At 38.8% G+C, this 27082-nt stretch overlaps 1 protein-coding gene across 1 annotated transcript; it reads right to left on the bottom strand.

The window, feature by feature from the left end:
* Positions 1–67: 67 nt before the first annotated feature.
* Positions 68–27082, bottom strand: RAB20 (RAB20, member RAS oncogene family). Its single transcript, XM_062566783.1, has 2 exons — positions 26761–27082; positions 68–1150 (listed from the first exon to the last, which is right to left on the bottom strand). The coding sequence occupies exons 1-2, from the start codon at positions 26930–26932 to the stop codon at positions 618–620; spliced, it is 705 nt and encodes a 234-aa protein (XP_062422767.1). The 5' UTR covers positions 26933–27082; the 3' UTR covers positions 68–617.

The raw sequence follows: 27082 nt of genomic DNA, 5'->3' as shown, positions 1-27082 counted from the left end.
GCCTGTTAACACATGAAAGCTCCCAAAAGGAGCAGAATTGACATTAATGAAGTCTCCACATGAATAGTCCATATCGACAGTGACTTTAATAGTACAGCTTCTGAATCTTACACTGTCATAGCTGACATTAAAAGACTGTAATTTCTTTATTAGCTACAAATATAAATTATATCTGGATTTCTTTTTTCTTTTTTGAGAATAAAAAAAAAGTACCATGTATTCAATTTTCCAAAGTTCAGATCACAAGGAGAAAGATGACAGTCATGTGAAAGCAGTATACAGTACATAAACAGATACTTTACATGCAACATTAAATGGCGAGTCATTAAAAATAAGACTCCTTCAAGACTGCTCAAACGATTGTCACTACCAATTGTACTAACATGTACTGCTACGTCTTTAGAGCCCTTTGAAACCAGGAAGTTTTGCTCCATAATTTCGCTCATTCTCATTAACAGAGTTTCCCAGAAACTTTTAATGTTCAGAAGATATATTTTTATTCACACACCATTTTAGTCCATTTATTCTTTGACTTCTCTGGTGAACTCTAAGCACTTCTTACTGTTCAGATTGCTACAGTGAACAGTCCCTTCCTTTTCCTACATCACAGAAGTCATTCAGGCACAGCAGCCAGATTTTGTCCTTTTTGCTGGTTTGTAATCAGTAATGTCTACAGTTTGTGGTGGTCCCTCAGCCTTCTGCTTTACAATTATTGGTACTACCATCTCAAAGACTGTTTCAAAGAGGTAGTCCACCTTATACCCCGTTTTTGCACTGGTCTCAAAGCACATCTTCTCAGCTGCTGGAACATCCTTCTCATCCAGCATTTTATATTTCAGTATCTTTTTATAGAGTGCAATCGCATCCTCTGCATGGACTTGTTTTCGCACCTTGTTTGAGCCACAGCTGGCAGGGGACTTTTCAGGTCTATTTTCATCCTCTGCTTCGGGTGATAAAGCACAGTCATCAGTGAGGTCAACTTTATTTCCAACAATAGCAAAAATGCAGTCAGCACTTGCAGTATCTGTCAGCGCCAAGAATCTGTCTTCCAGCTCCATCAGGCTCTGGAGGCTGTTTACATCGTACGTGAGGATCACGGCAGCTGCTCCTCGGCAGTACATAGAGCCAAGGCCATGGAACTGCTCCCGTCCTGGCAAGGGTATAAAAGCAAAAAAAAACCAAAAACAAAACAAAAAAACAGTTAGTGTACTGGAAGCCACATAGTTAACTGAGTAAAAGAATTTAAGAATTTTTAGGTTGGGGAAAAAAAAAACATGTTATTTTATTTATGCCACATAAACAGCTACCCTGTGCTTGCATCAACAGATGGCCCATTCCACCTATCTAACCATTTACAAACAAAAATTAAGTTCCAGTGTTTCAAACTCAACTAGAATTTATTAGGTGTATAAATGCGGTACACAATTTGTAAGTAAATCCAGTTAAGAAATCCTGGCTGAAAGTCAGCAGCCCACTTATCCCTAGGTTTTGAAGAATTCAGTAAGCAGTTTAAACTTTGAGTATATGTTCACAGTTCTCAGGGTACATTGGCTTTACAGGAAAGGATTTTTTTCTTTAATAATGCCATACAAATCCTGCACTATTATGTGTCTGCCCCACAATAAATACCTACTCTTCTTAAAGAATATTAAACACATACAATATAGAACCCTAACTTCATTAACAGTAATTTATCTTTTCATGAAACTGTTCTGATCATCACACAAGCACCAGCAATTAATAATAAAACATTTCTCCTTGCTTATCATTCAGTGAATCTCTAACAACACTTCCACCAAAGCCTTAATGGTCTCCAAAATTTACTTCTTGGAAGACAAAATTTACCCTTCTTAAAGTTTTGAGGAGGAAATAATGCTCCTCAGTAGCTTCCAAGAGACCATGGGAAATAAGGCAGAAGAAAGGCAAGCAGTATTTTCTTCTCCTATGGAGAACTGCAACTTGCTCCAGTCAGCAGCTATGTGTAGTGTTTTTGCTGCAGCACATTCACTTTAATTCCTGAAACCCAGCTGCGAAAAGATAAAGCACCCTGGATTTCAAGTGGTCCTCAGATTCAGCCTGAGATCACTACAGAATTGTGAATGAACAGAGAAAGAGACAAGAAAAGAATGCGGCTTCCAAAAAAAAAAAAAAAAAAAAAAAAAAAAAACCCACACTTAAAACACTTCACTTCACACAGGGGCTCCATTTCTAAGAGACATGGAAGTGATCTGGTTACATTCTTCTTTTGCACAAGTCTACTGACCACCACAAGTTACAGTATCATGCAATCCTTGTAAATGACTGTGGAATAGCAAAGACAGAAGAAATTCATGCTGAAAAATACAGGTTTCTGTGTATTCAGAAAACAACACATCTGCACATGAACATACAATTATAACTTAGAGCCTTATCTCCAGTCTGTGAGAATATATACACACGTATACATATATATATATATGAGTCACTGCAGACAGTCTTTTGAAATTCCTCAGCATACTACTTAATGTTGGTTAGAAGAGACCACAGATACTAGTAAATCAAAAATGGAAAACATTAAGTCAGAACCTTAAATTCACAGCTTGTTTCATCTTGAACACTGTGTGAAATTCTGGTAACTGTCAGAGAAATAAATTTTAAAAGGAACATAGTGCAAAGTACAATATAAAGAGGTATAAAGTAAGGTGACAAATGCTCAGAAGTATGACAAACTTTTGTACAACACAAGGAAAGACAGGGGGATTCCGAGGTCTGGTGAAAAGATGATTGGAAAAAAGGGTATAAACAGAAGTCTGTTTTAAATTCCTGCCTAGCACAGGAGAAAGTAACCCAGAAACAACTATTTACTCTTTATTGTAACACAGGAAATGGGGATACCCTATCAAAAATCATGCATGGGTTTAAATTTTTTTCTACACAGATAATAAACGGAGTGTGGCAACTGGTGTTGCAAGATGTTGATTCAGTCAAAAGTTCAGTGAATGGAGTTCAGAAAGGCAAGATTATGGAGAACTGCATCTGTGGTATTTTATATAGACTGGTTCATTTTCCTGCAGTAAAAGAAATTCTTTAACCAGTGATCTGGAAAGTAAGAAAAATGGGAAAAGAACAAAACTAAACAAAAAAAGAGAGAGAGATCCTCTGACTCTGGGTCAGGACAGGATTGGGAGGTAGGGGAGGAAGATCATTGGTGCTTTTACACTTTTTCTTAAATTTAATGTTCAAAGTTGTGCTTTCAGTTGCACTGCAAGTTCTTAAAAGTCTCTAATTTCTAACTGGCAGTTTCTGCCATGACCTACTTTGTTTTCATCAGAATTCTTTATTATATTGCGGTCTGGAAGCCACAAAGGAACATATATTCTGCACAGTTCTCCCACTTCAGATGCCTAAGCCATAAAATCCAGCCTCCAAAGTCATTTACTACAGCAACCAAATGCTAGAACAATACTAGTACTTGTTTTATGGCATTTGTATGCTAATTTAATCAGTTCTCTTGCACAGCATAATACAAACCATGACACACTCATTCTACCTACAAACTGGCTACTTCTACAACTTACACATTGTCAGAAAGAAAAAAAAAAAAAAAAAAAAACAGTATGAAGAATTTGTCTTGCATAAGGGATTAATTATATCAGAGGAATTATGGATAGTCTCTTTTGCTCACCCCCACAAGCTACATAAACATGCAGAAAAAAAATGCATAGTTTATTGTTGGCTGCACAGTCTCCTTGTACAGACCACTTGTAGCTCTAATAGGCTGGAACAATCCTGGATGTGGGGAAAAAAAGTCAAAACTATGCAAGAGAGGCAAAACTATCACAAATGCAGAGAACCAAAGCAACCACAAAGAAATAACACCGGGGAAATTCTCAAAGCCAAGCGATCAAACCCAAACTTCATCTTCCTTTTCAGCTATATATCATGCCTTATTTACAGCAGTTCCATGCTCTTTCGACTGTCCCACTGCCTGCAACATTTACCATTCCCAAAGGCTCCCATTAGCTTCTCAAAGGCTCCTCCAGCAAGAATATGAAATCTTGTTAGAGACTTCACCCATCCCGGAGCAATGCAGCCAATAGGCCTTTTCAAAATCCTGTGATGGCTCGCCACGAACAAACCAAAAAAACTGGAGGCAAAAGGGCCTCAGCACTGTAAGGTTCTTAAGAAATTCAAAGGCGGATGTAGTGACCCCTGCAAGAAGCACATCTGATAAATTAGCAAAGCTACTTTTAAACTGTACTTTAAACTTTTTAAAGACCTATGGCCGTGGCTTTGCTCTAGAAAGCTTCCCGTAGCACCCATACCTCTCAGCTGGAAGGCTGTAACCCGCACGAACATTTTACCGCGACAGGAGCGCAGCCTCGCCGGGGCTCCCTCGGCCCTTCTCAGGGCCCGCAGCCTGCGCTGCGGGATCTGCTGGGCAGCGGCACTGCTGAGATCGCTGCCCTGACCCGCTTCTTGGAGCTCCTCCTGTCCTCCAGCCCCAGAAGAAGGTACCTGAAGTAACCTATTAAGTTGCTGTAACAGGCTGCCCGATGTTCAGGACAGCGAGAGACTTTCTTTGGCCAGATTTGAGTCTGTTCCCTACCACCACCTCTTCGAAGGCTTTCACTGCACCTTAAGTAGTAACACAACTTCCCACACGCACACTTTCAAGAAATCCTCGACAGGAAGAGCAAATTTGAAACGTCTCAATATTGAGAGCATACAGAAATGAAAAAATAGACTCTTGCTATAAGCCTTGAGGAAATAAGACACCACAAATACTAAACAGCTAGAAAGGTCTTCCAGAAAGTACTGAAGAAGAGCTGTTGTTATTCTGATGTCAAAGTCTGAAAGGGGACCTAAACTCTGGGTTTCTAAAGTAATAGTGAGGAAAAGGATATGAAGTTGAGTGAAAGAACCATGTTCGTATTGTATTAAAATTGGACAGGAGTGCACCAAAATTGCCCGGAAAGTTCCAGAGACAGCCCATATAACCAGACACTCTCCAAGGCTTTTCACTGTAGTTTCAACAGAACCATAACCTGGACAGGATTGAGAAGAATTAGTGCAGACGCCAGGTATCAGCTAGGCTTTCCCTTTCATCTTCTCCATTCTCTCTTACGGTGTATCTGAGCATATGCAGAGTGAGACAGGAACTGTGCCCCCGAGAGAGCACCGAAACAGGGAGGGAAAAAAAAAAAAAAAAAAAAAGAAAGACAAGACACCCATGACATAGCACAGAGAATAGCGTTAACACGGAATTAAAGAGTTCTGCTGCAGTGAGATGAGGGTTCACAGGTTACTTCAGCAGGAACACCCGGGTGAGCAGAAGGGCAGCCTCAAAAGCAGCTCCCTTTCGAGGGACAGCGTTTCCCTCTGACCACAGGCGCAGCAGTGTAGCTATAACCCTTTAAAAAGCACAGAGGAAACAAGTTGGCTAGGAACTGCAGCTTCTGTTTGCACAAGCAGACCAAGAAATCCACTGACTACCAAAGAGCTAACAGTAGCAGTCCTTGAAGGCTGCAGGAAAATGCCCCTGCTCACAGGTGAGACCCTGATGAAGTCAACACCGTTCTTTATTGCTTATTCAAGGCTGGTATTTACTCCTTCTGGATGCTTCATCCCATTTCCTTTGAAGTTGAGCACTTTATTAAGAAGGACTGGCCTACGTCTGTGGTTTAGTTGAAGATAAAAATAAAGCTCTCTACCCCCAAAGGATTAAAATGGACAGCATAAGCAGGAATTAGTGGAAAGGAATGAGTCTGAAAACACTGGAGCACTCAATTTTTTATGCACCCAGAAGCTGTTTGAATTCATGATTTCCTGATCCATAAGAAATGCCAACCTTTGTTTTTGCTCCAAGGCAAAGCTTCCCATGGAATAAAAGAGGGGAAGGGGAAGGGGAAGGGGAAGGGGAAGGGGAAGGGGAAGGGGAAGGGGAAGGGGAAGGGGAAGGGGAAGGGGAAGGGGAAGGGGAAGGGGAAGGGGGCAACCCTGAGTAACTAGAAAATGCATTTAAACTCCACCCTTGCCTTCCCTCAATAACTTACATACACTCGTGTACACTGACTTCTCAAAATGCAGCCAACCTCTAGCTCTACTAAAAATCAAACAAAATATTTATTTTATTTATGCTCATTACTCAGAGATGAATCACCATCCAAGATGAGGACTGTGCCACATTTCAGGAGTTTCTATTGGAGTTATTAAAGTACAGAAGCCTTGGCAAAGGCAGAAGGCAACAGAAACATAGAAAAGTACTGATCTTATTACCCAAAGGGCTTCACTTTCAACTTGTGAAGTAGAAAGAGCTGCACGTAGAAGAAAACCACCACCACATCAGTTAAGCCAACAAAGAAAAACGCCTCAGTGCATCTCTCCAAAGAAAAACCATCAAAACCAGTCAAGAAAGCAGCCTCAAGGTCATATGATTCAGACAAGCCTATTCTACTTCCAAATGCAACTTGCACTCAATTTCTAAGTCAAGAATCTCTATCTCATCTTAAAAGATTTAAATGGCAAAAGAGATCATCTCTTTTTTTAATCTAAAATCTATGTATTTTTGACTTAAAGAGTAAATAGTTCTGAAGTATTTGAGCAAATAGTTCTGAAGGAGTCTGAGCCTCCCAAGTCCCTCTAAACTTCTCCACTCCAAAAACGTGAATTATTTTAGGCTTGCAAAGTTCTCTTGCTATAAACCTCAGTTCAGAACGAGTGACCTCTCACTTAGCTAAGACAGGAAATCATGACCAAATGGAGCATCATCCTTCAGTCATCTGAAACAGTCACACAAGAAACAGCACAAATTCGTATTATACCCTATTAACCGGTACTTTATTTGGACACAAAAAGCCAAGACTAGAAAGTCTAGAACTTATCCACTGCACAACATTTCTGTATGAACTACTTAAATACCCTCAGATCTAGCTGCAGAAAACGGGGAACATTCCAAAACACCTTTATAATAAAATAAAAATTAACACAACTTCAGGCTGTAAAGAATTTTTCTTTCCACTCTAATTTAAAACATAAAAAGCACACAAAAGCATGGCCACAGTGCAGCTATATTCCTTCCCCTCACCAACACACCCGCACATACACATAAGTCACGCTACTTAGCATAGAGAGCGTACAACCTTTTGTCCAAAGTTACTAAGCTCCAAGCCAGACAGCTTTTAGAAAACTTACACCGCTGCTTTTATCTATATTAAGGAATTACACTGAACCAGTTATTCTCGTCCTCTAAAGGCCAGCTTTCAGGAAGGCACATATTCAGGATACTGCTACAAATATCTTCACATAAAAAGAGAACACAATATCCAAAGGGAGACAAGCCCCAAATTGCAATGAGCGAGCAATGTATTTGAACTATCTGTCACAGACAAGAAAGCCTTACTAACCATAAGCAGGAGATATTTTCTAAGATATTCAATTGAAGGACATTTGAATTACTAGCAGGTCTCAAGAAATAAGTTCAGAGCACTATTATAAAGGAGAATTGTTATGTTATTTTCCTGATCTGGAAGTGCTATTATGTCATATTGGTATAATCTAGTTTCCATGGAATTCACATGCAGAAATCCTATACAACATGGTAGTACATATAAAATAGAAATCTACCAAATATTAAAACCAAACAAAATCAGATCTGTTAAACTGAGTATGAAGAACCTAATAATTTATTCAAGAAAACCCAACTGGTTATATAACTGGGGCCAAAGAATGGTTTTGATAAAATGTGAAACGCTTTGGGACTATAATCCCAAATTTATGATATATGGTGTGCCAGTATGAATCTATCCCAAGAGATTAAGTTGTGACCTTCTGTGTAAATAAAGGTATTGAAGAGACACTTTTGAGATTTCTGCTAAAGTAGCATCAGTGGTCCAGCACTATCTGGGGTACATAACAATTAAAAAGAAAAATACACAGTGAATTTTAATTGAATACACCTTGAAAGGATTAATTCTTCAATGCAATTTTAAAAAATTTAACCATAAATCAACTACTTATATAACTATTTTTCCCCTGCAGTTGTGCCAATATATTTACCAGATATTAATATATACTCCATGGAATAAGAGGAGAAGCTATAAAAGCGCTTGGAAAAAGATGGGTGGAATGATTAGTTTTACCAAACATCAAGGCCTGTTATTGGGTGTTTTATTTTCAGTGTAATCTGCAAAGGAAAAAAAAAAATATAAACTTGTCCTTTATTTCCACTCCTTTAAGTAACAAAACCAAAATCCTTTCAAGCATCTATATAAGCTATTCACATTCTGCCAACAGAAGACTAGTGCCTGGAAGGCTAGTCTACACCAGCAAATAGCAGCTTTCATTAAAAAGTAAATCATTTTTACTTCCCCTGCTTTAGAGAGGGCACTAAGAACTAATCACATACTTCTCCCTACTATGTTTCACAAAACACAGACGTGGAAACAGATATAGAAAGCAAGAAACCTTAAGAAAAGGTTTTTAAAAAAATACGAACTATAGGAAAGGACAAAAAAAAATCAAAGAAGTTTTGTTCATTTTGTTTATTCTGATACAAAGAGAGCACATGATTTTTTTTTTTTTTTTTTTTTTTTGAGTTGCAGTTACCACCAATAATGGCTGAGAAAGGAATCAATTCAGAATCTTTACAAAAAAAGAATCACTGGAAGACAAGTAAGGTGGAAAGCATCTGAAATAAAGAAAAGCGGGACATCTATTTACTGGAATTAGAAATTTCAGTACTCTCTATACCTAAGAATGCTAACAAATTTAACAAAGTAAATTATATTCAGACTACTTTTCCTACTCCTCCCTTAAAATATAATAGCTCAACTATAAATAACTGACATGTCATAAATAAGGTTTGCAGGACATGTTTCAGCAGGGACCATCAAATTAGAAGTAAAGAATTTTGTCCTAAAAATCTGAGCTACTTCACCTATCTTTTAAACTAAGAGCCTTCCCTTAAAAATGACTAATAATTTTTTAAAATAATACTCTACTTCTTTGTAGATTCAAGTTTATTTGTAGTTACAGCTTTCCCCCCAAAAAGGTAACATAAACAGCAAGCTGAAATAAATGACAGTAGGAACTGTCATTAGACTTGCTTCTCTTTCTATGGTTTTCATCAGTTAAAAAAAGTGCTTACCACTGTATTTTGGCTTTTTTGCTAAATACAACCAGAGCATTTATTGCATAATCGTTTCAAAATACCCTAACAGACTGGGAAAATCACATGTGTGCCCCCATGTAGCATTCCTTGGTCAAACTTGCGACTATACCAGTTGGTCAAGCAGTTTCAACTAACTGTTCAATGCTAGCTATAAAAACACCAACTCAATAAACATTCAAAAAGTGGGATTTTGGCACAACACATATGAAACAATTCATCCTAAGAAGTTCATGTAAATGGTCCTTTTATTGTTAGGTAGGACAACCAGCACACTGAACAGTTACATGGGAATAATGTGAGCATAGTGCAGTACAAGTCACATGCCAAATTCCATAAGACGTGGTTAATGACCTACAAGACCATCTGAGCTTTATCTGAAGCTGTGATGCATTCTTCTTCAGCAAAAGGGCACACAGAAGTCAGCTGAATAAAAATATCAGAATAAAACATAATGGGAATTTTGGCTACAGAAAACGGGAAATTTTAAGCAAATGTGAATTTTTTCAGATGCTCCAAGAAAGAGTTATCTTTTTAAACACACATTGGTATAAGCTCCAGAATAAATTTCTGGTTGCTAAATTTTGTTCTGTTGTGCTAAAAAAAATCACTCAAAGACAGACAGCCTTAAATCAGAGCACATCTTTAAAGAAACAGCAGCTGAACCATGGTTCAGCTAAAAACTTGCTTTGCTTGTTTGACAGTTAACAGTGTGATAGTTCACAGAGAAATGTGATTTTAAGTAGAGGCTTCACTTTTTAAAAGCAGCACATGCCTGGCAGTTCATCTTACATTCATTAAGATCAACCCATTGCTATAGCCCTTCAGAGTATGCGGAGTCAGAGCCGTATCAAAAAAGCTGATCATTGCAGACAGATTCTCTCACCCACATTTCAGATATAATAAACATCACCCAATCTTTTCAAATTCTGTACTACTGAGTTGCAAACTAGTTTAAATTGTCCCAGAAACTTTCTTCATCCAGCCTTCACAAGCAGTTACTCAATTTTCATTCCATAATTGGCAATGAAGACTTTCATCTACCCATCCAAGGACAGTCCTGTTGGACACTTTTATGAGAAGGAGATTCAGCTTTCAAAGCCAAAAAAATAAAGACAGACAGATAGATTCACAGAGTAAGGCCAGAGATCAAGTTTAATCTTCATTTGAGCCTGATCTACTGCATAACAACAATGACAGAATTTTGGTCATCCCTCATCTTGGGAGTGAGGAAGAATTTGTATTTCAGAAGGCAGTCAAACAACTTTAATATCCCTCAAATTAAAGTTTTCTGCATTTCAGCTTTAAGACCTTGGATTTTGATAGAGCTTCTTCATTAAGTATCCCTTTAAAAAAAAACTCTCTTCCCTAAAAGGTACACCTGTGTCACTTAACAATAAAATCTTTGGCCTTACAAAAACAAGGTTAATACTCATGCTCTTTGTTTCTATCAGTTACCCTAAACCATGCTCGTAGCTCTTTTCTCCAACCTTTCCTTATTATTCTACATCCAAGATTGTAAAATAAAGTGATCCCACTAAAGCTACATGGTGAACTTAAACTCTTTACTACTTTCACCTCTCTGTACACGCCATATACTTTTCAGAACAAACTTAAGCTCTGGGGCACCACAGAGTACCAAAAGCTCAGTCAGTTTGCCATCTACTACCAATTCAACAGACCTCACAACAAAAGACATATTTTTGCCCAAATGAATCTAGCTTAACCTGTTAGCAGCACTCCATATCATTAGTCTGTCTTCCTGTACAGCCTTGTATGTTTGCTTACCCTGCATAATTTTAGCTGAAATCATCTTTTTATAAAGAGACTGATATACTGTGTGCATCGGACTAAATACAGATTCATGGTATCTAACTGGAAAACGTCCTCACTAGCAAAGGAGCTTCACAACTCCTATACAAAGAAAAATAAATACTATCAGAGATGGTTGCTATTTTGTATTCTACAAGACTTCACCCACAAAAAATATATATATATTCAACATTTCTGAGATAAAAGAATATTAGAAATATGTTTTTGCATAAATACAGAATTATTTTCTTGTTGACAAGAAACTAACTTACTATGTTGATAAAAATCAAGTCTGAGCTTTGAAACAAATTCTATTTTCAAAATCAAAGCTCTCACAGAAACCCCAACTTTATTTCACCACTATGGTTTCTTTCCAGAGTTTTAAATTTAACCGTATTATGCTTAACAGCACAAGGCAAATGTACCTAGCTGCACTATCTGGCATGCTTTTTGCAAAATAAAAACTTTGAGTAGAACTGACAAAAAAAAATATATTTGCAGTTAAAGATCCCATTGACCCCTCCACCATCCTGGCTGCCTTTTTCATTTAGTGAGGTAAGACTTGCTTTGATTCAAGCCACCCGTTTAGTTTAGCTCTCTTGATCTGCTTTGTTTATTTTTAAGAGAAGGAAACATCCCCAGAAGCTTCAAGCAGTTCACAGTATTTTCAGCTGTCTGAAAGCATAGCAAAGTGTCTTACGTAAGAAAAACAGAATTGACCTTAGTCCTGCCACCCCAGCAAGCACTTCTCGACTGTTTCTGCAACACAACCCAAAAGAACACCATCAATATTTACCTTTCCCCCTACACAACAGCGAGGTTTCAGAGGAAGACATTTTATCGAAACATCAAAGTCTGGCCAAAGAAATGAAGGGATGCCAGATCTACCAGACATTCTTATCTCGTCTAAGAGGGTATGTTCTGCTTTAGCTGAAATCTAGCAGGAACATGATCACTGCCAAAAATAGAACGTGACACAGAGCTTGAGAATTACGTGTATTAAGTTTCCCTACATCTGTAACTAAAATGGGAGCGGGGGGTGAAAGGATTTAGAAATTTAGATTTAGAAATGTGGTTTTTTAGTAATCAAAATCTAAGCAGCGATGTGAAATTCTTCTGAAACTTTATGCTTAAAAGAATTTTAAATGGCCACTTAAGAAGGAACTGGTCATGTGGCAGATGACCAACCTCCTTAAGCAAAGATACAACTGGAACAAAACCATTGTGGATTTTGAAAAGGGAAAAAAAAAAAAAAAGAAAAAGAAAGAAATTTAGAATTCACTTGGGAAGAGTTCTGCAGGAAGCAGGAGCACCAAATAGTTATCTGCAGCAGCGCTAAGCGGTCAAATGTGACAGGTAACAGAGAGGCCAGTTACAGAGCTGTGCTTATGTCCACGCAGGGCGCTCAGCCTCTTGGCACGCAGCCCTCTGCATACCAACCCATCTCGTCAGGGAAGGTCGCTTACAGAAAGGGAATCCACCTTCCACAAAGACAGCTCTAAAGGAAGCTTGTTTCGCTTTCCACTAGCTGAAAGCTGATACTTTTTCCTTGAATTTACAGTTCTTTCCCACGGAAGAACAGGCAGGGATGATGACCCCTTGTGTACCAAGGCAGTTACCAAGCAGAGGTCTTTACCAGGTCTTCATCTGCAGGTTTTAGAGTCACTCAAAAAAAAAAAAAAAAAAAAAAAAAAAAAAGAGAGAGAGAGATCTTCAAAGCCCAGCCGCCCTCCCTCACAAGTTTGCTCTTTGAGCTCAGAATTTGGTCTTGAGCTTCAGCAGAAATGCATGGCCTGGTTTAACTTAGGGCCTTTTGACAAGCTGCGCAGGACCTGGTAGACCACCGCACCTACTGGACACTTCACATTGCTCCGTAAGGAGCTGGTGAGTGGACTTGGCTTCTAACTCAGCCAAGCAAACATTGATACAGGGGAATGATTAAAAACAGGCAGAGATGGAGAGCATTAACTGAAGTTAATGCCTCGTAAACCTGGATCAATAAGCTTTCTGAAGTCCTAACACCCCAGTTAGCTGTTCCTCCTCTCAGTGGAGAGAGGTGGCACATCCGCTTCTGCCCATTCCCTCACAAAATGAGAACACTTCCTGGTTTTTATCCATTTTTATTCCTGTTTTGAGTTTACTTAAGGTTTTCAACTTCCTCATTAGACACTTTGCTTGTGTCTTAGATATCTCTTTTGAATTCTTCTTTTAAAGCAAAATTTCCCACAAAGATTTTTGCAGAATAGCAGAAGGGTAGCTACACATGATCAAAGTCAATACAGTAAATCATACCATTTTTGAGCATGAAAATACTCTAAAATTAATAAAAACATCTTAAGTGACTGCAACATTTTATAGAAGAAAAATTGTTTATAGTTATTGAAATAACTATATAAATATATATATGAAATAAGTAATAAACTCTTTGGATTATATTTTCAGAAGAATTTTGTATACAAGTATAAACAAAATTAAAGAGTTTAATTGATGATCTTTATTTTTCATTTTCCATATCACCTATTCAACCACAAAAAAATCTAAAATATTTCTGCCTCTCAGTTCTCAGTCTTCAAATCCCTATCTGAGCATAGGAAACTAAATCACCAACATATAGGTCTGCACTCAAGTCCATGGTTGAGTAGTCTCTAGCAGATGACTCCCATGAGCCTAGCAGAGGCAAAGTTCAGCTGTGCAGGAAACAGCACAAATACCTGCATTGCATTCTTTAGAGTGACTATGGCACGGACCAGTATAACCCAGCCACCAGAGTCACCAACACCAGTGAGCTGGCAATCACACTGCTTGAACACAACTCAAGATGTATCCAGACCTTTCTCAAGGCACTGCTCAACCTACAGACATTTTCAGGGATCTCTGGAGACCTTGTACCAGAGGCAACAGTTTTTTTCAGCCTTCAGGAATCAACTGGGAAGAATTTTAGGGCAATGCAGCCAGGCAAGACTGAGAACGCATCCTTCTGCCCTTCACCACAGCTGAAGATCATCGTGCTCCTCCACAAAGTAATAGGCTTTATTTAGCACAGGGACTGGGGTCCTGTGACATGTAGAAATTGCCAGCTGTGCTCCAAATGTATTAACCATAGTTCCTTTTGGAGATTAAATTAAGTACTAAGCCAATATGTAGACAGTACCATAAGCAATACTTCCAAAAATTTTTAACCCTACCAGTACATTCCCAATTGATTGGGAGTGAAGGACAGAAAGAAGGCTAGAAATATTTCAGACTGACCTTGCCTTGCAAAAATGAGAAAGAAGTTAGTCCAAGACAGCAGCTGAATGCACCACTATTCACCACTGGAAAAAAAATTGTCTACAAAACACAACATTCATATTCTGAAAAACCCAGACTAGGTTTCACCAAAAGAATAGAAAAAATAGAAAAAATAGAAAAAATAGAAAAAATAGAAAAAATAGAAAAAATAGAAAAAATAGAAAAAATAGAAAAAATAGAAAAAATAGAAAAAATAGAAAAAATAGAAAAAATAGAAAAAATAGAAAAAATAGAAAAAATAGAAAAAATAGAAAAAATAGAAAAAATAGAAAAAATAGAAAAAATAGAAAAAATAGAAAAAATAGAAAAAATAGAAAAAATAGAAAAAATAGAAAAAATAGAAAAAATAGAAAAAATAGAAAAAATAGAAAAAATAGAAAAAATAGAAAAAATAGAAAAAATAGAAAAAATAGAAAAAATAGAAAAAATAGAAAAAATAGAAAAAATAGAAAAAATAGAAAAAATAGAAAAAATAGAAAAAATAGAAAAAATAGAAAAATAGAAAAAATAGAAAAATAGAAAAAATAGAAAAATAGAAAAAATAGAAAAATAGAAAAAATAGAAAAATAGAAAAATAGAAAAAATAGAAAAAATAGAAAAAATAGAAAAAATAGAAAAAATAGAAAAAAATAGAAAAAAATAGAAAAAAATAGAAAAAAATAGAAAAAAATAGAAAAAAATAGAAAAAAATAGAAAAAAATAGAAAAAAATAGAAAAAAATAGAAAAAAATAGAAAAAAATAGAAAAAAATAGAAAAAAATAGAAAAAAATAGAAAAAAATAGAAAAAAATAGAAAAAAATAGAAAAAAATAGAAAAAAATAGAAAAAAATAGAAAAGAGGTCTGGGAACTCTTGGTGTTGTAAGTGACCTGCCGTACCACGTTTTAAAAATGAGAAATGATTCTTGCAAGCATAATGAATAATACAGAGTCATCTGAACCACATTAGGAAATCATGTTCTATCAGATCAATAGCAGGCACCCAAAGACGGTCTGCTGCTGCAGATACTTGGTAAGTGCCTCTTACTTTAGGTTAAACTATCATCTGATGAAACATAACTCTGTTGTAATAGATGATATATGTTAGTTCCAGTTTGAAATCCTTAAATTGATTTTTAACCAGTCATCACGCAGAACTTTAAAAAGATTAAAAGCTTGCTAATTGGGCAGAACTAAAGTGAAGGCTATAGATCTAGAAAAACTGAAATAAAAAATCTACTTTTCAAAAATCTAATTTTTGAAGGCAAGTACTCATTAGTAATGGAGGACATAAACCTGGGGCCACTCACTAGACATATCTTTAATGATTTGTTTCAATGCCAGTTCATGTATGGGCAGATTCTCAACTACAAATAAATTCATTCATCCATAATTTGTCTTTAAGGAAATTACAACTGCTTACACTCATTACCACCCACTACAAGTTTCTATTCAATTACAGTCATCTTCACTGTCTCTGGATAGTAGTACTATTTAACAAGAGTGGGCCATATTTCTAGTGATCTGGTGGGCTGCCTTTAGCAAGTACCAAAAAGGGGAAATGTGCCAGACATACAGCAGTCTGCTGGTTTCTACGGGGAAGTACTTACACTTAGTCTTTCAGATTATTTTATCGTAAAACGTGTGGCTTGTGTTTTCACAACTTGTACTAAGAGGAACACATGGCCTTTACATTTCTAGCACTTATTCTCCCTTCTAATTCCACTTCCGACTTCTTTCCTGCACTCTTAAGAGCTTACTCAGTACTCACTATTTAGAGGCACTAATTGGAGGATTAAGGAAATCAAAGTCACAGAATAGGCACAGTTAAAAATTGATCATTTCACAAACATTCCTTAACCTGGCATAATGGGAGCACCATTAAAAATCAGAAAGAACTCAGTTCTGAACTTTGTTTATAGAATAAGCTACAAAGAGCAATCTACTATCACTGCAGTGATAACAGCCTGTCCCTTTGACTCATCTGCCATAAGGGGAAGCTACTTACTGGAAAGGGAACTGACTGCAGATGCAGATATGCATTAAAACCTTGTCTTTCATAATTAAACAGGAGATGAGGCAGCACGTCTAGGTCACAAAGTGCTCTACCGCTCAGAAAGATAGAAACTGTCTTGCTTTCACTGTATTTCGAGGGCTTAAATAAATAAATACGCACGTGTGTGTGTGTGTGTGTGTGTGTGTATGTATACACACGCGCGCAAAGTTTAACGGGGTAATGTGGAAAGGGCATACCATGCCAGAACAGGAAAGAAGATAAGGCAAACAATAAGAATATGATACATATAGCTATCTACTGTGGGAAGGAAAATGCTGGTGTCTTAAAGAGAGTCTGATAGGGGTGTTTATTCCTGCTGGTAAAGCAAGAAGCATACTGGGTGGAGTCAGGGAGATGGGAGGGTGGGAAAAAAGCAGTTTGAGATGTTTCCAGTTTCAAAAAAAGAAAAAAAAAAGAAAAAGAAAAAAAAAGAAAAAAAAGAAAAAAAAAGGAAAAAAAAGATTTACTTTTTTAAATAAGCAACAGGCTATAAAAGATTTTCAGAAAATTTTGTTTTTACATCACTCTCACTTGCAGTGACCTAAAACCAGTCATTCGATGTGATGATCCCTTCTGTGAAGCCTGGAAGGTGCCTCATCTTCATCAGGGGGTGGGAGGCTGGAGGGGTTGGTTGTTTCTTGAAAATTGAAACCACCAGAAGCTCTGCTCGCTTCTCCAGTTTCTGTCTGTACTAGCAGAGAGCAAGGGACAGCAGGAAAACAGAAACATGTAAATAAAAATAAACAAAAAAAAACCTTGAAAATAAATTTATGGTTTTGTAAACCAAGAGCCTTATTTCTAACTTTGACAATTAATAAGAAAAACAACATATCTGTATGTGCAGACCACAGACCCCACCATGAAGGACAGAAGTTGAAGTTTACTTCCACATAAAAAAAAGCATTAAACTGTGCTCTGCTTAATCCGGTCAGTGAAGTAACACGCACAACTAGAGGGAAATCAGTCACGCTGAACCTTTGGGGAAAGGGGAGGGAGCAAGAGCTCAAAATAAGGTCATTTCAACAAGGGCACAAAATCACTACAGCTACAAAAAAGGAGCAAGATGTATTTTTGTTCTAATGGACTAGACAGAAAAAAAAGAAAAAGTTCAAACAGAAAGAAAAAAGAAAAAAAATGTATATGTAAAGCAGCTACAAAATAAACCTTGCACAGGTCCCTACAGTAGCAGCAACCACAGCGCTTCCATGACTGACTCTCTGATGGTGCACGTGAAGCCAACTTCAACTCTGCCCTGCTTCCTAAGAGAATATATACATCTCAAAAGATTCACAAACACATTTGATAACATTGTTTTAAAGGGGGAGGAGGGAGAGAGAGAGAGAGAGAGTTAGAAAGATCTCTAGAAGATTTGCTTTTTCCAAGCCCAAACAGATTAATCGCATTAGAAAACCTTGTACGCCTAATAAATTGGTTGTCCCAAAGGAGTCTGAATCTCCTGTGGTAAAGGCTGCCAAGTTCCCTGTGTTGATAGAGTTCATTCAAATTAAGAGAGGAAAAAAAAAAATCATTTCCTTTGACCACCTCTGCTCTCCGCAGTACCATTCCATAAACTCAGCTTATGCAAGTCACTGAGTTCAAATCTCATTTCCTAGGCCTGCACATCTTTAATTACTCCATGTGAATTTATAGTCAATAAGGCAGTAGCAGGAAAAGGAGTTTATTGCAATTTTGATCAAATCCCAGAATGTTCTACCCAATACTCATTAGAAAGCAAGCTAATCACTCAGACTTGGGAGAGAAAATAGATTCTTTTTTATTCCATTTTTAGCAGCTCCAAACATATCACTATCCACCACAAATTCAATGTCTTTCTTTATGTATACCCCAACAAAGGTTATTTGTTTAAATATTTTGCAATATTACAATGTCATTCCCCAGGCAGGGAATTAGTAAGTTCACCTTCAGATCAGCCATAAAAAGCTGCCATAGAGAAAAATTGCTTGCAGCTCACATGGCTAGTGGCTTCATCATGAAATGGCAGAAAATAATTAGGTCTCTCAAAATGGAAAATTTTGAGAAAGTTGCAGTTAGCCTTTATGTCATAAGGCATCCTTAAGGAGATGTTCCAGTTTCTTTCAAGAGTAATTTTTGAATATTGTAAGCTATAGAGAGAAAAAATACTTGTTGTGAAGCAAACAACTTATTTATGTGATAAGAAGCAATTACGGCATGAAGATAACCCACCCAGCCTGAGCATCGGGAGCGGTTTTGCCAAAGCGGTGTTGAGCTGGCTATGAGTCCAGCTTTATCATTTGCGCACCGTAGTTTAAGATGAGACAAGGAGAGTACTCACCATACATGAGCCTTCAAAGAGTAATTGGAGCCCTAAAAGTAACTGGAAAACTATACAACTAATAGCTAGGTACCTATCCTCTGCCTAGATTTTAAGCACCCATGATACCTTCCTTTTGAAAGAAGGAGCAAAAGTTCATTACACTGTCAATGGAAAAACACACTAAAATTCAGCCTGCTTAAGTCTAGGCACCTAAACATACAATACTTATTTTAAGCAGCTATTTGTTTTCTGTTCTAGAATGTGCCTGGTGCCCCATTAAAAAAAAAAAAAAAAAAAAAAAATCAGAACTACTGTCTACAAGAGTTACTTTGTACACATTCATCTTTGTGTTACACATAGTGAAGCCTTTTGTTGCTCTACATAGCATTATTTATCCAGCTAGAGAGAGAATGATGTGGGGAAATAACTGGCCACACTCACACACAAAAAAACAAATGTTGAAAGAGTGGTCATTCCTTAGATAGCTCAAGTATGCATTTCACAAATATTATACTCAATCTGAAGAACGCAACTGGGCATTAATAACTTGCTTTCTTGCACAGAACACTTATTTAAGCCTGTGCATGTACCCTACCAGGAGACTAATTTCAGGTTCTCGGCCATTCTTCAAGCTTTCTGCAACAATGTTTTTCTCCCTCACCTTGTTCCTGATCCACTAGGAAGCTGAATTTCTGTATGTTTGCAGATTTTATCAGTAACTTCAAAACAACACATTCTGCTTCCCATTGTTTGATTTACTTGATCTCTTTATCATGCCTCCCTCTCCATTTGCAGTACGGTCATAAAGCAGGCAGTCAACACAAACTAACGTTTCTGCTATCTGTTAATTAAATTTAACAGAGATATCTGAAGAACACAATAAGCACAGAAGAGAGGATACAATGCCAAAGGCACAAATTCTTCATTACAATTTTTTTCATTATCTCCTCAGTCTAGGATCCGGAGCTTTAACACAGGGTTTTAAATTAGACACATTCAATCATCTTAAGGACTTCTTTGAACTCATTCACGTCAGCCAAGCCAAAAAGCAAAATTTCCACAGTAAAACAAAAATACACACCACACACTAGGCTATCATGCATTCTCATTCTGCCTTCCACTGTCCACTCAGATATACCTGAAAATTGTCAAAATTAATCCCAACACACCATTTAGAGTCTTACTTCAAAACTCCAGGCCTTGCTCCAGGTCAAAATTAGCAAGTAAAGATGTCATCTTTGGTTAGAGAAGTAAGTTGAAGTGCTACTGAAGACTTCAAGTTGCAAATCTCAGCTACGCCTTGATGAACATTAGCAATCCTGCAGCATAGCACTGGACAGCTTCAGCCAGGCACACATCTCAGATTGCTGATACAACTGAGGCTCTCACTGAACCGTCAAGAAATTTTCCACTTTGGCCAGAACAGGGTCTTCACTTTACACGCTATTATTAAATAGCGCATATAAAGCACGGATTTAACGTGGAGTTGAAATACAGAAGTTACCACAGAGGTTCATACACAACACCCATGGAGGCATGTAGCAAACACTCACAGCAAAGTAGCTTGCCCTCCATGTTAGACTGTCTCCCAAAGTGAAAGATACTGAAATTACACGAGAAACAAAATTCCATATTAATAAAGTGAATTAGCCAGAGCTGAGTAAATAAAATGCACCAATTTTATCTCCTGTTCCTTTTTGATAGTTGTAATTTTTTCATCATTCTCTGTGAAAAGAAATTCCTGTATTTTAACTACGTGTGTGCAAGAGCACTTTCTTTCAGTGGCAATGAATTTGTCATCTTTGATTTTAACCACGTGTACTTACATTCTTAAGTTGTGGGACAGGGAAAAAATAGAAATTTCTCTGGATAATTCATTATTTCTTCATATTTTAAAACCACTTCTCATCTTACTCTTCTGAGAAGACATCCATTGCAGAAAAATCACCTAGTGCACAAAAAAACTATGCTTCCATGGATATTTGAAAGCTTAACCTTTATTCTTGCCTTTGAGTCTACTTCACAAGCTTTAGATACAACACTCCCTGATAGTGAATTCACTTTAGGGGTTTTGCACACGTATACAAGAGATTTTTCTAGGCAGCTAACCATTCTGTTTCTTTAAGCCTCTCACTCTTGTCATTTCCTTTTCAGGATATGGAGACTACAGCTATACACAGTAGTCCCAGGAAAGCTGTGCAATTTATGTATGAGGCACTAGTCCCCAGCCATCACCGTTTTACATGCAACAATTATGAACAATTAATTCAGAGGCCAACAACATATTCTGCATCATGATTTTCCCCAAGGCTAAAAGAAAAAAAAAATCAGAGAATCTTGCTGGCAAGTAGTCGGCGAGCCATGACTCACAGGCAACAAGCCCAAGGCATTTTATTCTCTGCAATTATCTTGTTAAGTTCCAGCCTCCTGAATACAGCAGCCTTCCTCACTAAATGATCACTGACACCCAAGATCCCTTTTTGAGGCCACATCTGGAACGGCCTCTACCAAACGACCTCCTCAGTTAAACACACCTCATCATAAACTCACCAGCACCCAACCTCAATTGCTTCTCTGTCACACCTTGCTTCAAAAGGCGTTCCCAAGTGCTTCAGAGTCCTCTTTGACTTTGACTAACCTAAGAAACCATCTAATTTGTAGGTTGTTCTCTCTCACTATAGACTTAAACTTCTAAAATTAAGAAGCAGCAAAATATTGCACAGAGTAGCTACTATCAATCTTCAGCTGTGAAGAAGGCACACCATTTGGTCCTAAATCCTCCGTTTTGTTTCAATATGATGGAGGATGCTAGTTCCTTCTTACTTGCAGCCAGTTGGATATTATACAGAGGGTAACTTTTGACTCCAGGGCAGTAAGGAGACCAGCCCTCCCAAGCTCACCTCCCAGGCCTGGAAAAGACTAGGTCACACCTCATCCTGTGCTTCCCGAGAACAATACCCACACACCTGCTTTCCAGGAGAAAATACACGCAGAAGGAAGCATCTGTGTAAGTCTACACAGAAAAATACTGAAGAAAACTCAAAATCAAGGAACCCAAAACCTACCTGAGAGACAAATCTAGTACCACGGCAGACCATTACAATTAAACTCTCCTCTCTACCAGGTAAGCACATCTACCCAGAGAAAGATGAGTACAAGCCTGCATGGTTGCCAAAGAATCAGAGTACCAGAAATCAGAAATCGTGAACAATTTGCATATGTTCACCAGACCTGACCTATCAGTCACATGAATGATAAAACAGTCTGAAAATGTAAGTGTTCACTACACAGATACACTGCTGTTAAATCATAGAAAAGACATCTCCAGGGTACGTTTATCTCCTTCATCCCTACTACAACCAACAGGTCAAGTCACTGGAAAAAAAAACTCAGTAGATGCAGAATAAGGTGGGGAAAAGGTAAAATTATGAATTTATAGCTGAATATTCATAGAAGGAAAAAAAATCAAGTCAGTTCTCTCATGCAGACAGCTAACTTAACATGGGAGGAAAGCAGCTGAGAAGTCTGTTTTCTTGCTTAACCTTTATGTCTCCTCATTATCATGCTGCATGACTGTCTGGTGGTAAATTCAATAGCCACATTTAAAAAATATATACCCCATCACATTATTACCCCATCACATATGGTACTTTACAAAAGACTCTTCATTAATGTAACAGTCTGCTGCTTTGATACTAAGCCCACAACAGAGGGGACACTGACTACTAAAAGTTAAGAAACCTTGCTGCTGGTGGCACTGCTAATTTGTTAGGTGAACAAATGCCTAATTAAAAGACCAGAAGCTAACATACATGTAAGGTTTTTTTCTTTTGAAATATAAAGGTATCAGAAAAGAAGGCTGAGAGCCCAAAACACTCCTACAAATTGCACCATGCATTCAAAAGCAGAGCAGACCAAAGACCCTACAAATTGGAGGACACATTTGCACTGCTAGAGATCAAAGGCTGCTCAGTGCTGCACACAACCAACACCCAGCACGAAGTCTGTAAGTCTGAAGTTTCTCCCACAGTTGCTTTCAGCACTGTCCAAAATATATCTATATGTGGCTTTGACATCCTTGAGTCACTAACCTTTGACTCTTCTGAGTGAGAAAGTTGCTTTTGTTGATGATGTTGCTTAAGTTCCTTGATTCTGAAAAAACATACTACTATGAGAGTCTAAAGCATTTGAGTGCATGCTTTGGAAAACAGGGTCTCTATCCAGCAGACTAGTTCTTTTAAATATTCTAGAAGTTTACAGTTCCTCTCTATTTTGTATAGTTTAAGCATGGGATTTTAAAGTTCCTTTGAATTAGCTGACCCAAACAGAAAACAAGCAAGTATAACTTGTGGAGTCAGAATCTAATGGACAAATAATTCTTCACTTTAAGAACAGAGGAGCAGCCACACTGGGTCAGACACAAGAACATGTAGCCAAGTCTCTGACAGTGGAGAAAAGAGTCAAAAGTAGATGGCTAGGAAAGAAAGAGGATAAAAGCATGGCAAGCGTACGATGCTTCCCCCAAGTATTCTTCCATCTGCAGCTCGTTTGTTTCCTTGAGCTGAATGCAACTACCAAACAACTTCTTTTACAATCATCAGATGGGAAAAATGGAAAACGTTAAATCATTTGCTCCGAGTATTTACATTAAAAAGTTAGGTCTGACATTTCTGCACTGCTCTTTTACAAGGCTTGCAGATAAGCACGTGTAAGGTTTAGACTAGACCAGGCAACTTTCCAAGATAAGGATGGTCATGAAAGCACAGGAAAGAGAAGAGCCCTACCCAGAATAATTCATTTGCTCTTCAGACCTAACCTAGTTGAATATTTAACAAATCCATTTCTGTGATTTAGTCAATGATAACAATATAGCAACACACACTCAAGTTACTTTGGCATGCAAATTTAATTCTGGAAGACGTGAGATATTTCTGAGTAACAGAGTAAGAAGTGATGCAACATCTACAGGTTGATGAGTAAAAGTGATACGTATTGTAAATAAATCAGGGAATCAGCAATGAATCTGATACAGCAGTAGTATTCACATACAACTACTTTTGATCTATCACCACTACTGCAGAAACACTCTTCAGTCACTGAAGTCTAATCCTGTAAAAACAAAACTTATTACCGAAATGAAGTTTCATTGTATTGAGGCTTTCATTATTACAGCCAACTGTCTAACCCATATCAGAGCATAGAATAAACATCCAAACTGAACATGAAATAAAGATTCTATAGGCTTCTATGGAGATTACAGTCTTTAAAACAAACAAAAAAAAGTTGATAAATGTACGTTTACTTTTGTTACTCTGTTTACATACTCAACACAGCACAAACTAAGAAAATCCAAAAAGAGCATGTATTTAAGTTAACCTTGTATAATTGCAATATATTGCAGTGCTAACACAGATTTCTTGCGTTGGCACTCAGTGTTCATGTAGTAAAACAGGATGCAAATGCTGAACTCTGTTTTTGCCATATTACTGTGCTAGAGAACTTTTAGCCTCCAGGACAGTCTTTTCTTTCTGGATTTTCCTATATATCTACGTGCACATAGCTACAAAAACAATTTATCTTTATTCTATTACCATATAACTGCCTCATAAGAATTCAGCAGTATGCCATGACAGATTAATAAACAGACAATTGGGCTAAACATTAACTCCTTTTTATTACAAAAATTCAAAGCTAACTTGGCACCCTCCTTCCTGGTAGATGACACCAGAGAGAGATAATATCCACAGATCAAGGAATTCTCCTCACTCTGCAGAAGCACAGGTCAATATGGAGACCACACAAAACCATCCCTGCCTTCAAAAGGCAAAAGAGGGGACACCTGCCTCAATGCTACTGGCTTTCTGCAAATATGACTTCAGAAAGCCCACTGCAGAAATCCTCCCAAGGCTCATGAAACAGCTGAAGCTTCTAGAAAGGTGCTACATAAGCACCACCATCTAAATTGACCCTACTTTCAGGTGCCAGAGGGAACTCCATGTGCTACAGAGACAATAAGCTTTGAACACCTGAAGGGAACGTCCTGACAAAGGTTATCTTCTATGTGCTTCACCTAGTGCATTTAGAAGAACATTTGGCATGACAGAAGAATCTGTGTGACATCTAGAAAGCCACATAAAGCTGGAACCTGAATCCTCACAGTGGGTATTATAGTCTTCTAGCACTAATTTAAACAACTGATTTTTTTTATTATTATTTTAAACCCAGTAGAGGAACCCTGGGAGGATGTTATTTTACACTAAATGGTAAAAAAGCAGAAGAGCACAAAAAAGATAAATGAAGACCACTCTTACCAAGGTTCTTCTACTGAAATAAAGCCTGGCACTAGTCACTCACAGGGGTCTGGCATGCCAGAAGGAAACAGCAATTACCACCAAAAGACTCCCCACATTCAAAAATGTCAATTCTAAGAAGTTTACTGTTTTAAAAGTACTTCAAAGGACATTGAAAATTGATTTAAAATGGAGATACTCTTAGGGAATTTTCATCACAGTAACAGAGTAAGTACAAAAAGCAGTAACAGATGACTATTTTTTTTCCTCCTGAGCCTGCCTTTTTTTTCCCCCTCTCTCATAACTTTTCAGCAGTTTCACTCCCTTTCTTCCTCCTTCTCAATTCCTAGTTCAAGAAAGTCATTTTGGACTAGATTGTGACACAAAGTGACATAGCAAGTAAACTTCCCTCCCAAATGTCACCAAGTGAAAAATAGAATATTGCATGCTACTGCAGCTCCTCTAGTCTCACAAGGATATATAATATGCAGTCTTTGTATTGCCTATAAGGCTATGCTCATGTCTGCAATGCCCAAAATTCTGCTAAACATGAAAACAAGAAAAATACTGAAAAAGGTACTTTCCCCAAGACCAACTAAATAAGCAAGAATGTTTGCAGTGCTCAGATATTTCGCGGGGTCATCTGGTCCTTGACAAAACAAAGCAAAAACTTCCTGACCTAATAACCAAGAGCAAAATGTTCATATGATTAAAACCACAAACCACATCCCCAGTCCATGCCCTCCTAACACCTCCACCTCACAGCTCCAAACCACAACCCACACTCCTTGCTGGAGCAAGAGGCTGCTGCCTATAGCGGCTGAGCAGGCCTGGGAATCGCTTGCTGCTGTCCCACATGGAAGCAGACTACAGGCACTGCGCCTATGCACATTAAATCCTTATGTGCAGGCTCTTACTGCTGCGGTGGAAAAAAACAGCCAGGTCCAAACAGTTGGAAAGCTGCGTGCATTCAGACTCACAGCCTGATAACACCACAGTTGGTGGCGAACATTAGCAACTACAAAAGTTGCGATTTCTCTAACTCCTTCCTGAATTTGCATTCAGAAGCCATCTACTCAGGCAAAAGAAAGCAAAGAGGCATCAGAGTCTTTATGTATACACACGTTTTGCGAAGCACGCTCCAAATACAAGACTAGCAGTTTTAAGGTCCCTTCTGACCCACCAAAAATACGTTTCGCTTTAGACTTTGGACTACTGCCAGATCACTTGCTTCAGGCAACTTATTTTACAGTAATACTGAAATAACGCACAGTCGCTAAGGGAAGAATTCCTGCTTCCAGCCCTGCTTGCGAAAGGCCGTCAGCCTAAGCCTGCACACAGAGGGGTTCACGTCTCTGTGTGCTGCTGGGCCCCGCATTTGGGCTCTCAGAATCACAAAGCCCACCCTGAGCAAGGTTACCAGACTGTCCTCTTTTCAATTAGCAGCTTCTAGATTAGGGCCAAGTCAGAATTTGGGGGAAAAAACAGATCATATTACCACAACTAAGCCACCAGTGGCTGTGTCACAGGACAGTCCCACTCCGAGACAGCACAGAGGGAACAGCCGTCCTCAAACAGGACCCCAAAGAAAAGGCTGGGGGGCCCGGCTGCAAACACCGCCGCGCCTCAGGGCGCCCCGCAGGCGCCCCCACCCCGCGGCCCTTTCCCCGGGGGCCGCGGCGGTGCGCGGCCGGCCTCTCCCTCCGCGGCTCCCCCGGGCCACCCGGAGCCCCGGCGACAGGGGGAGCGACGACGCCGGCAAGTCGCGGCAACCGGCCCCAAAAGCGGGAGGGGAGCCCCCTGTGCCCTCTCTGGCCCCGCGGCCGCCGGCGGGCAGCGCCGTCGCGGCGCCCGGGAGCCGAACCGGGCCGGGGGAGGGGGCGTCTCACCTGCCGTGTCCCAGATGGAGATGTTGTAGGGCCCCCACTGCTTGAGGTAGAAGGCGCCGCCGACGGTGCTGACCGTGTCCTGGAAGCGCCTCTCCATGTAGCGGTGCAGCAGGGAGGTCTTGCCCACGTTCATGTCCCCCAGAAGCACCACCTTTCCGTCCGGCTTCTTCATCTCGCCGGCGCCGGCCCGGCCCGCCACGGCTCGGCGCGGCTCGGCTCAGCTCGGCGCGGCTCCTCCCGCTCCCTCCCCGGGCGGCCCCGCTCCGCCCGCCCGGCGGAGCCCCGGAAGCGGGGAGCGGCAACTCGGCGGCCGCCCCGGCGG

Source organism: Rhea pennata, chromosome 1 (assembly GCF_028389875.1).
Source record: "Rhea pennata isolate bPtePen1 chromosome 1, bPtePen1.pri, whole genome shotgun sequence".
NCBI classification, from domain to species: Eukaryota; Metazoa; Chordata; class Aves; order Rheiformes; family Rheidae; genus Rhea; species Rhea pennata.
The sequence above is the reverse complement of the archived record's forward strand: the minus strand, read 5'-3'. Positions and strand labels throughout refer to the sequence as shown.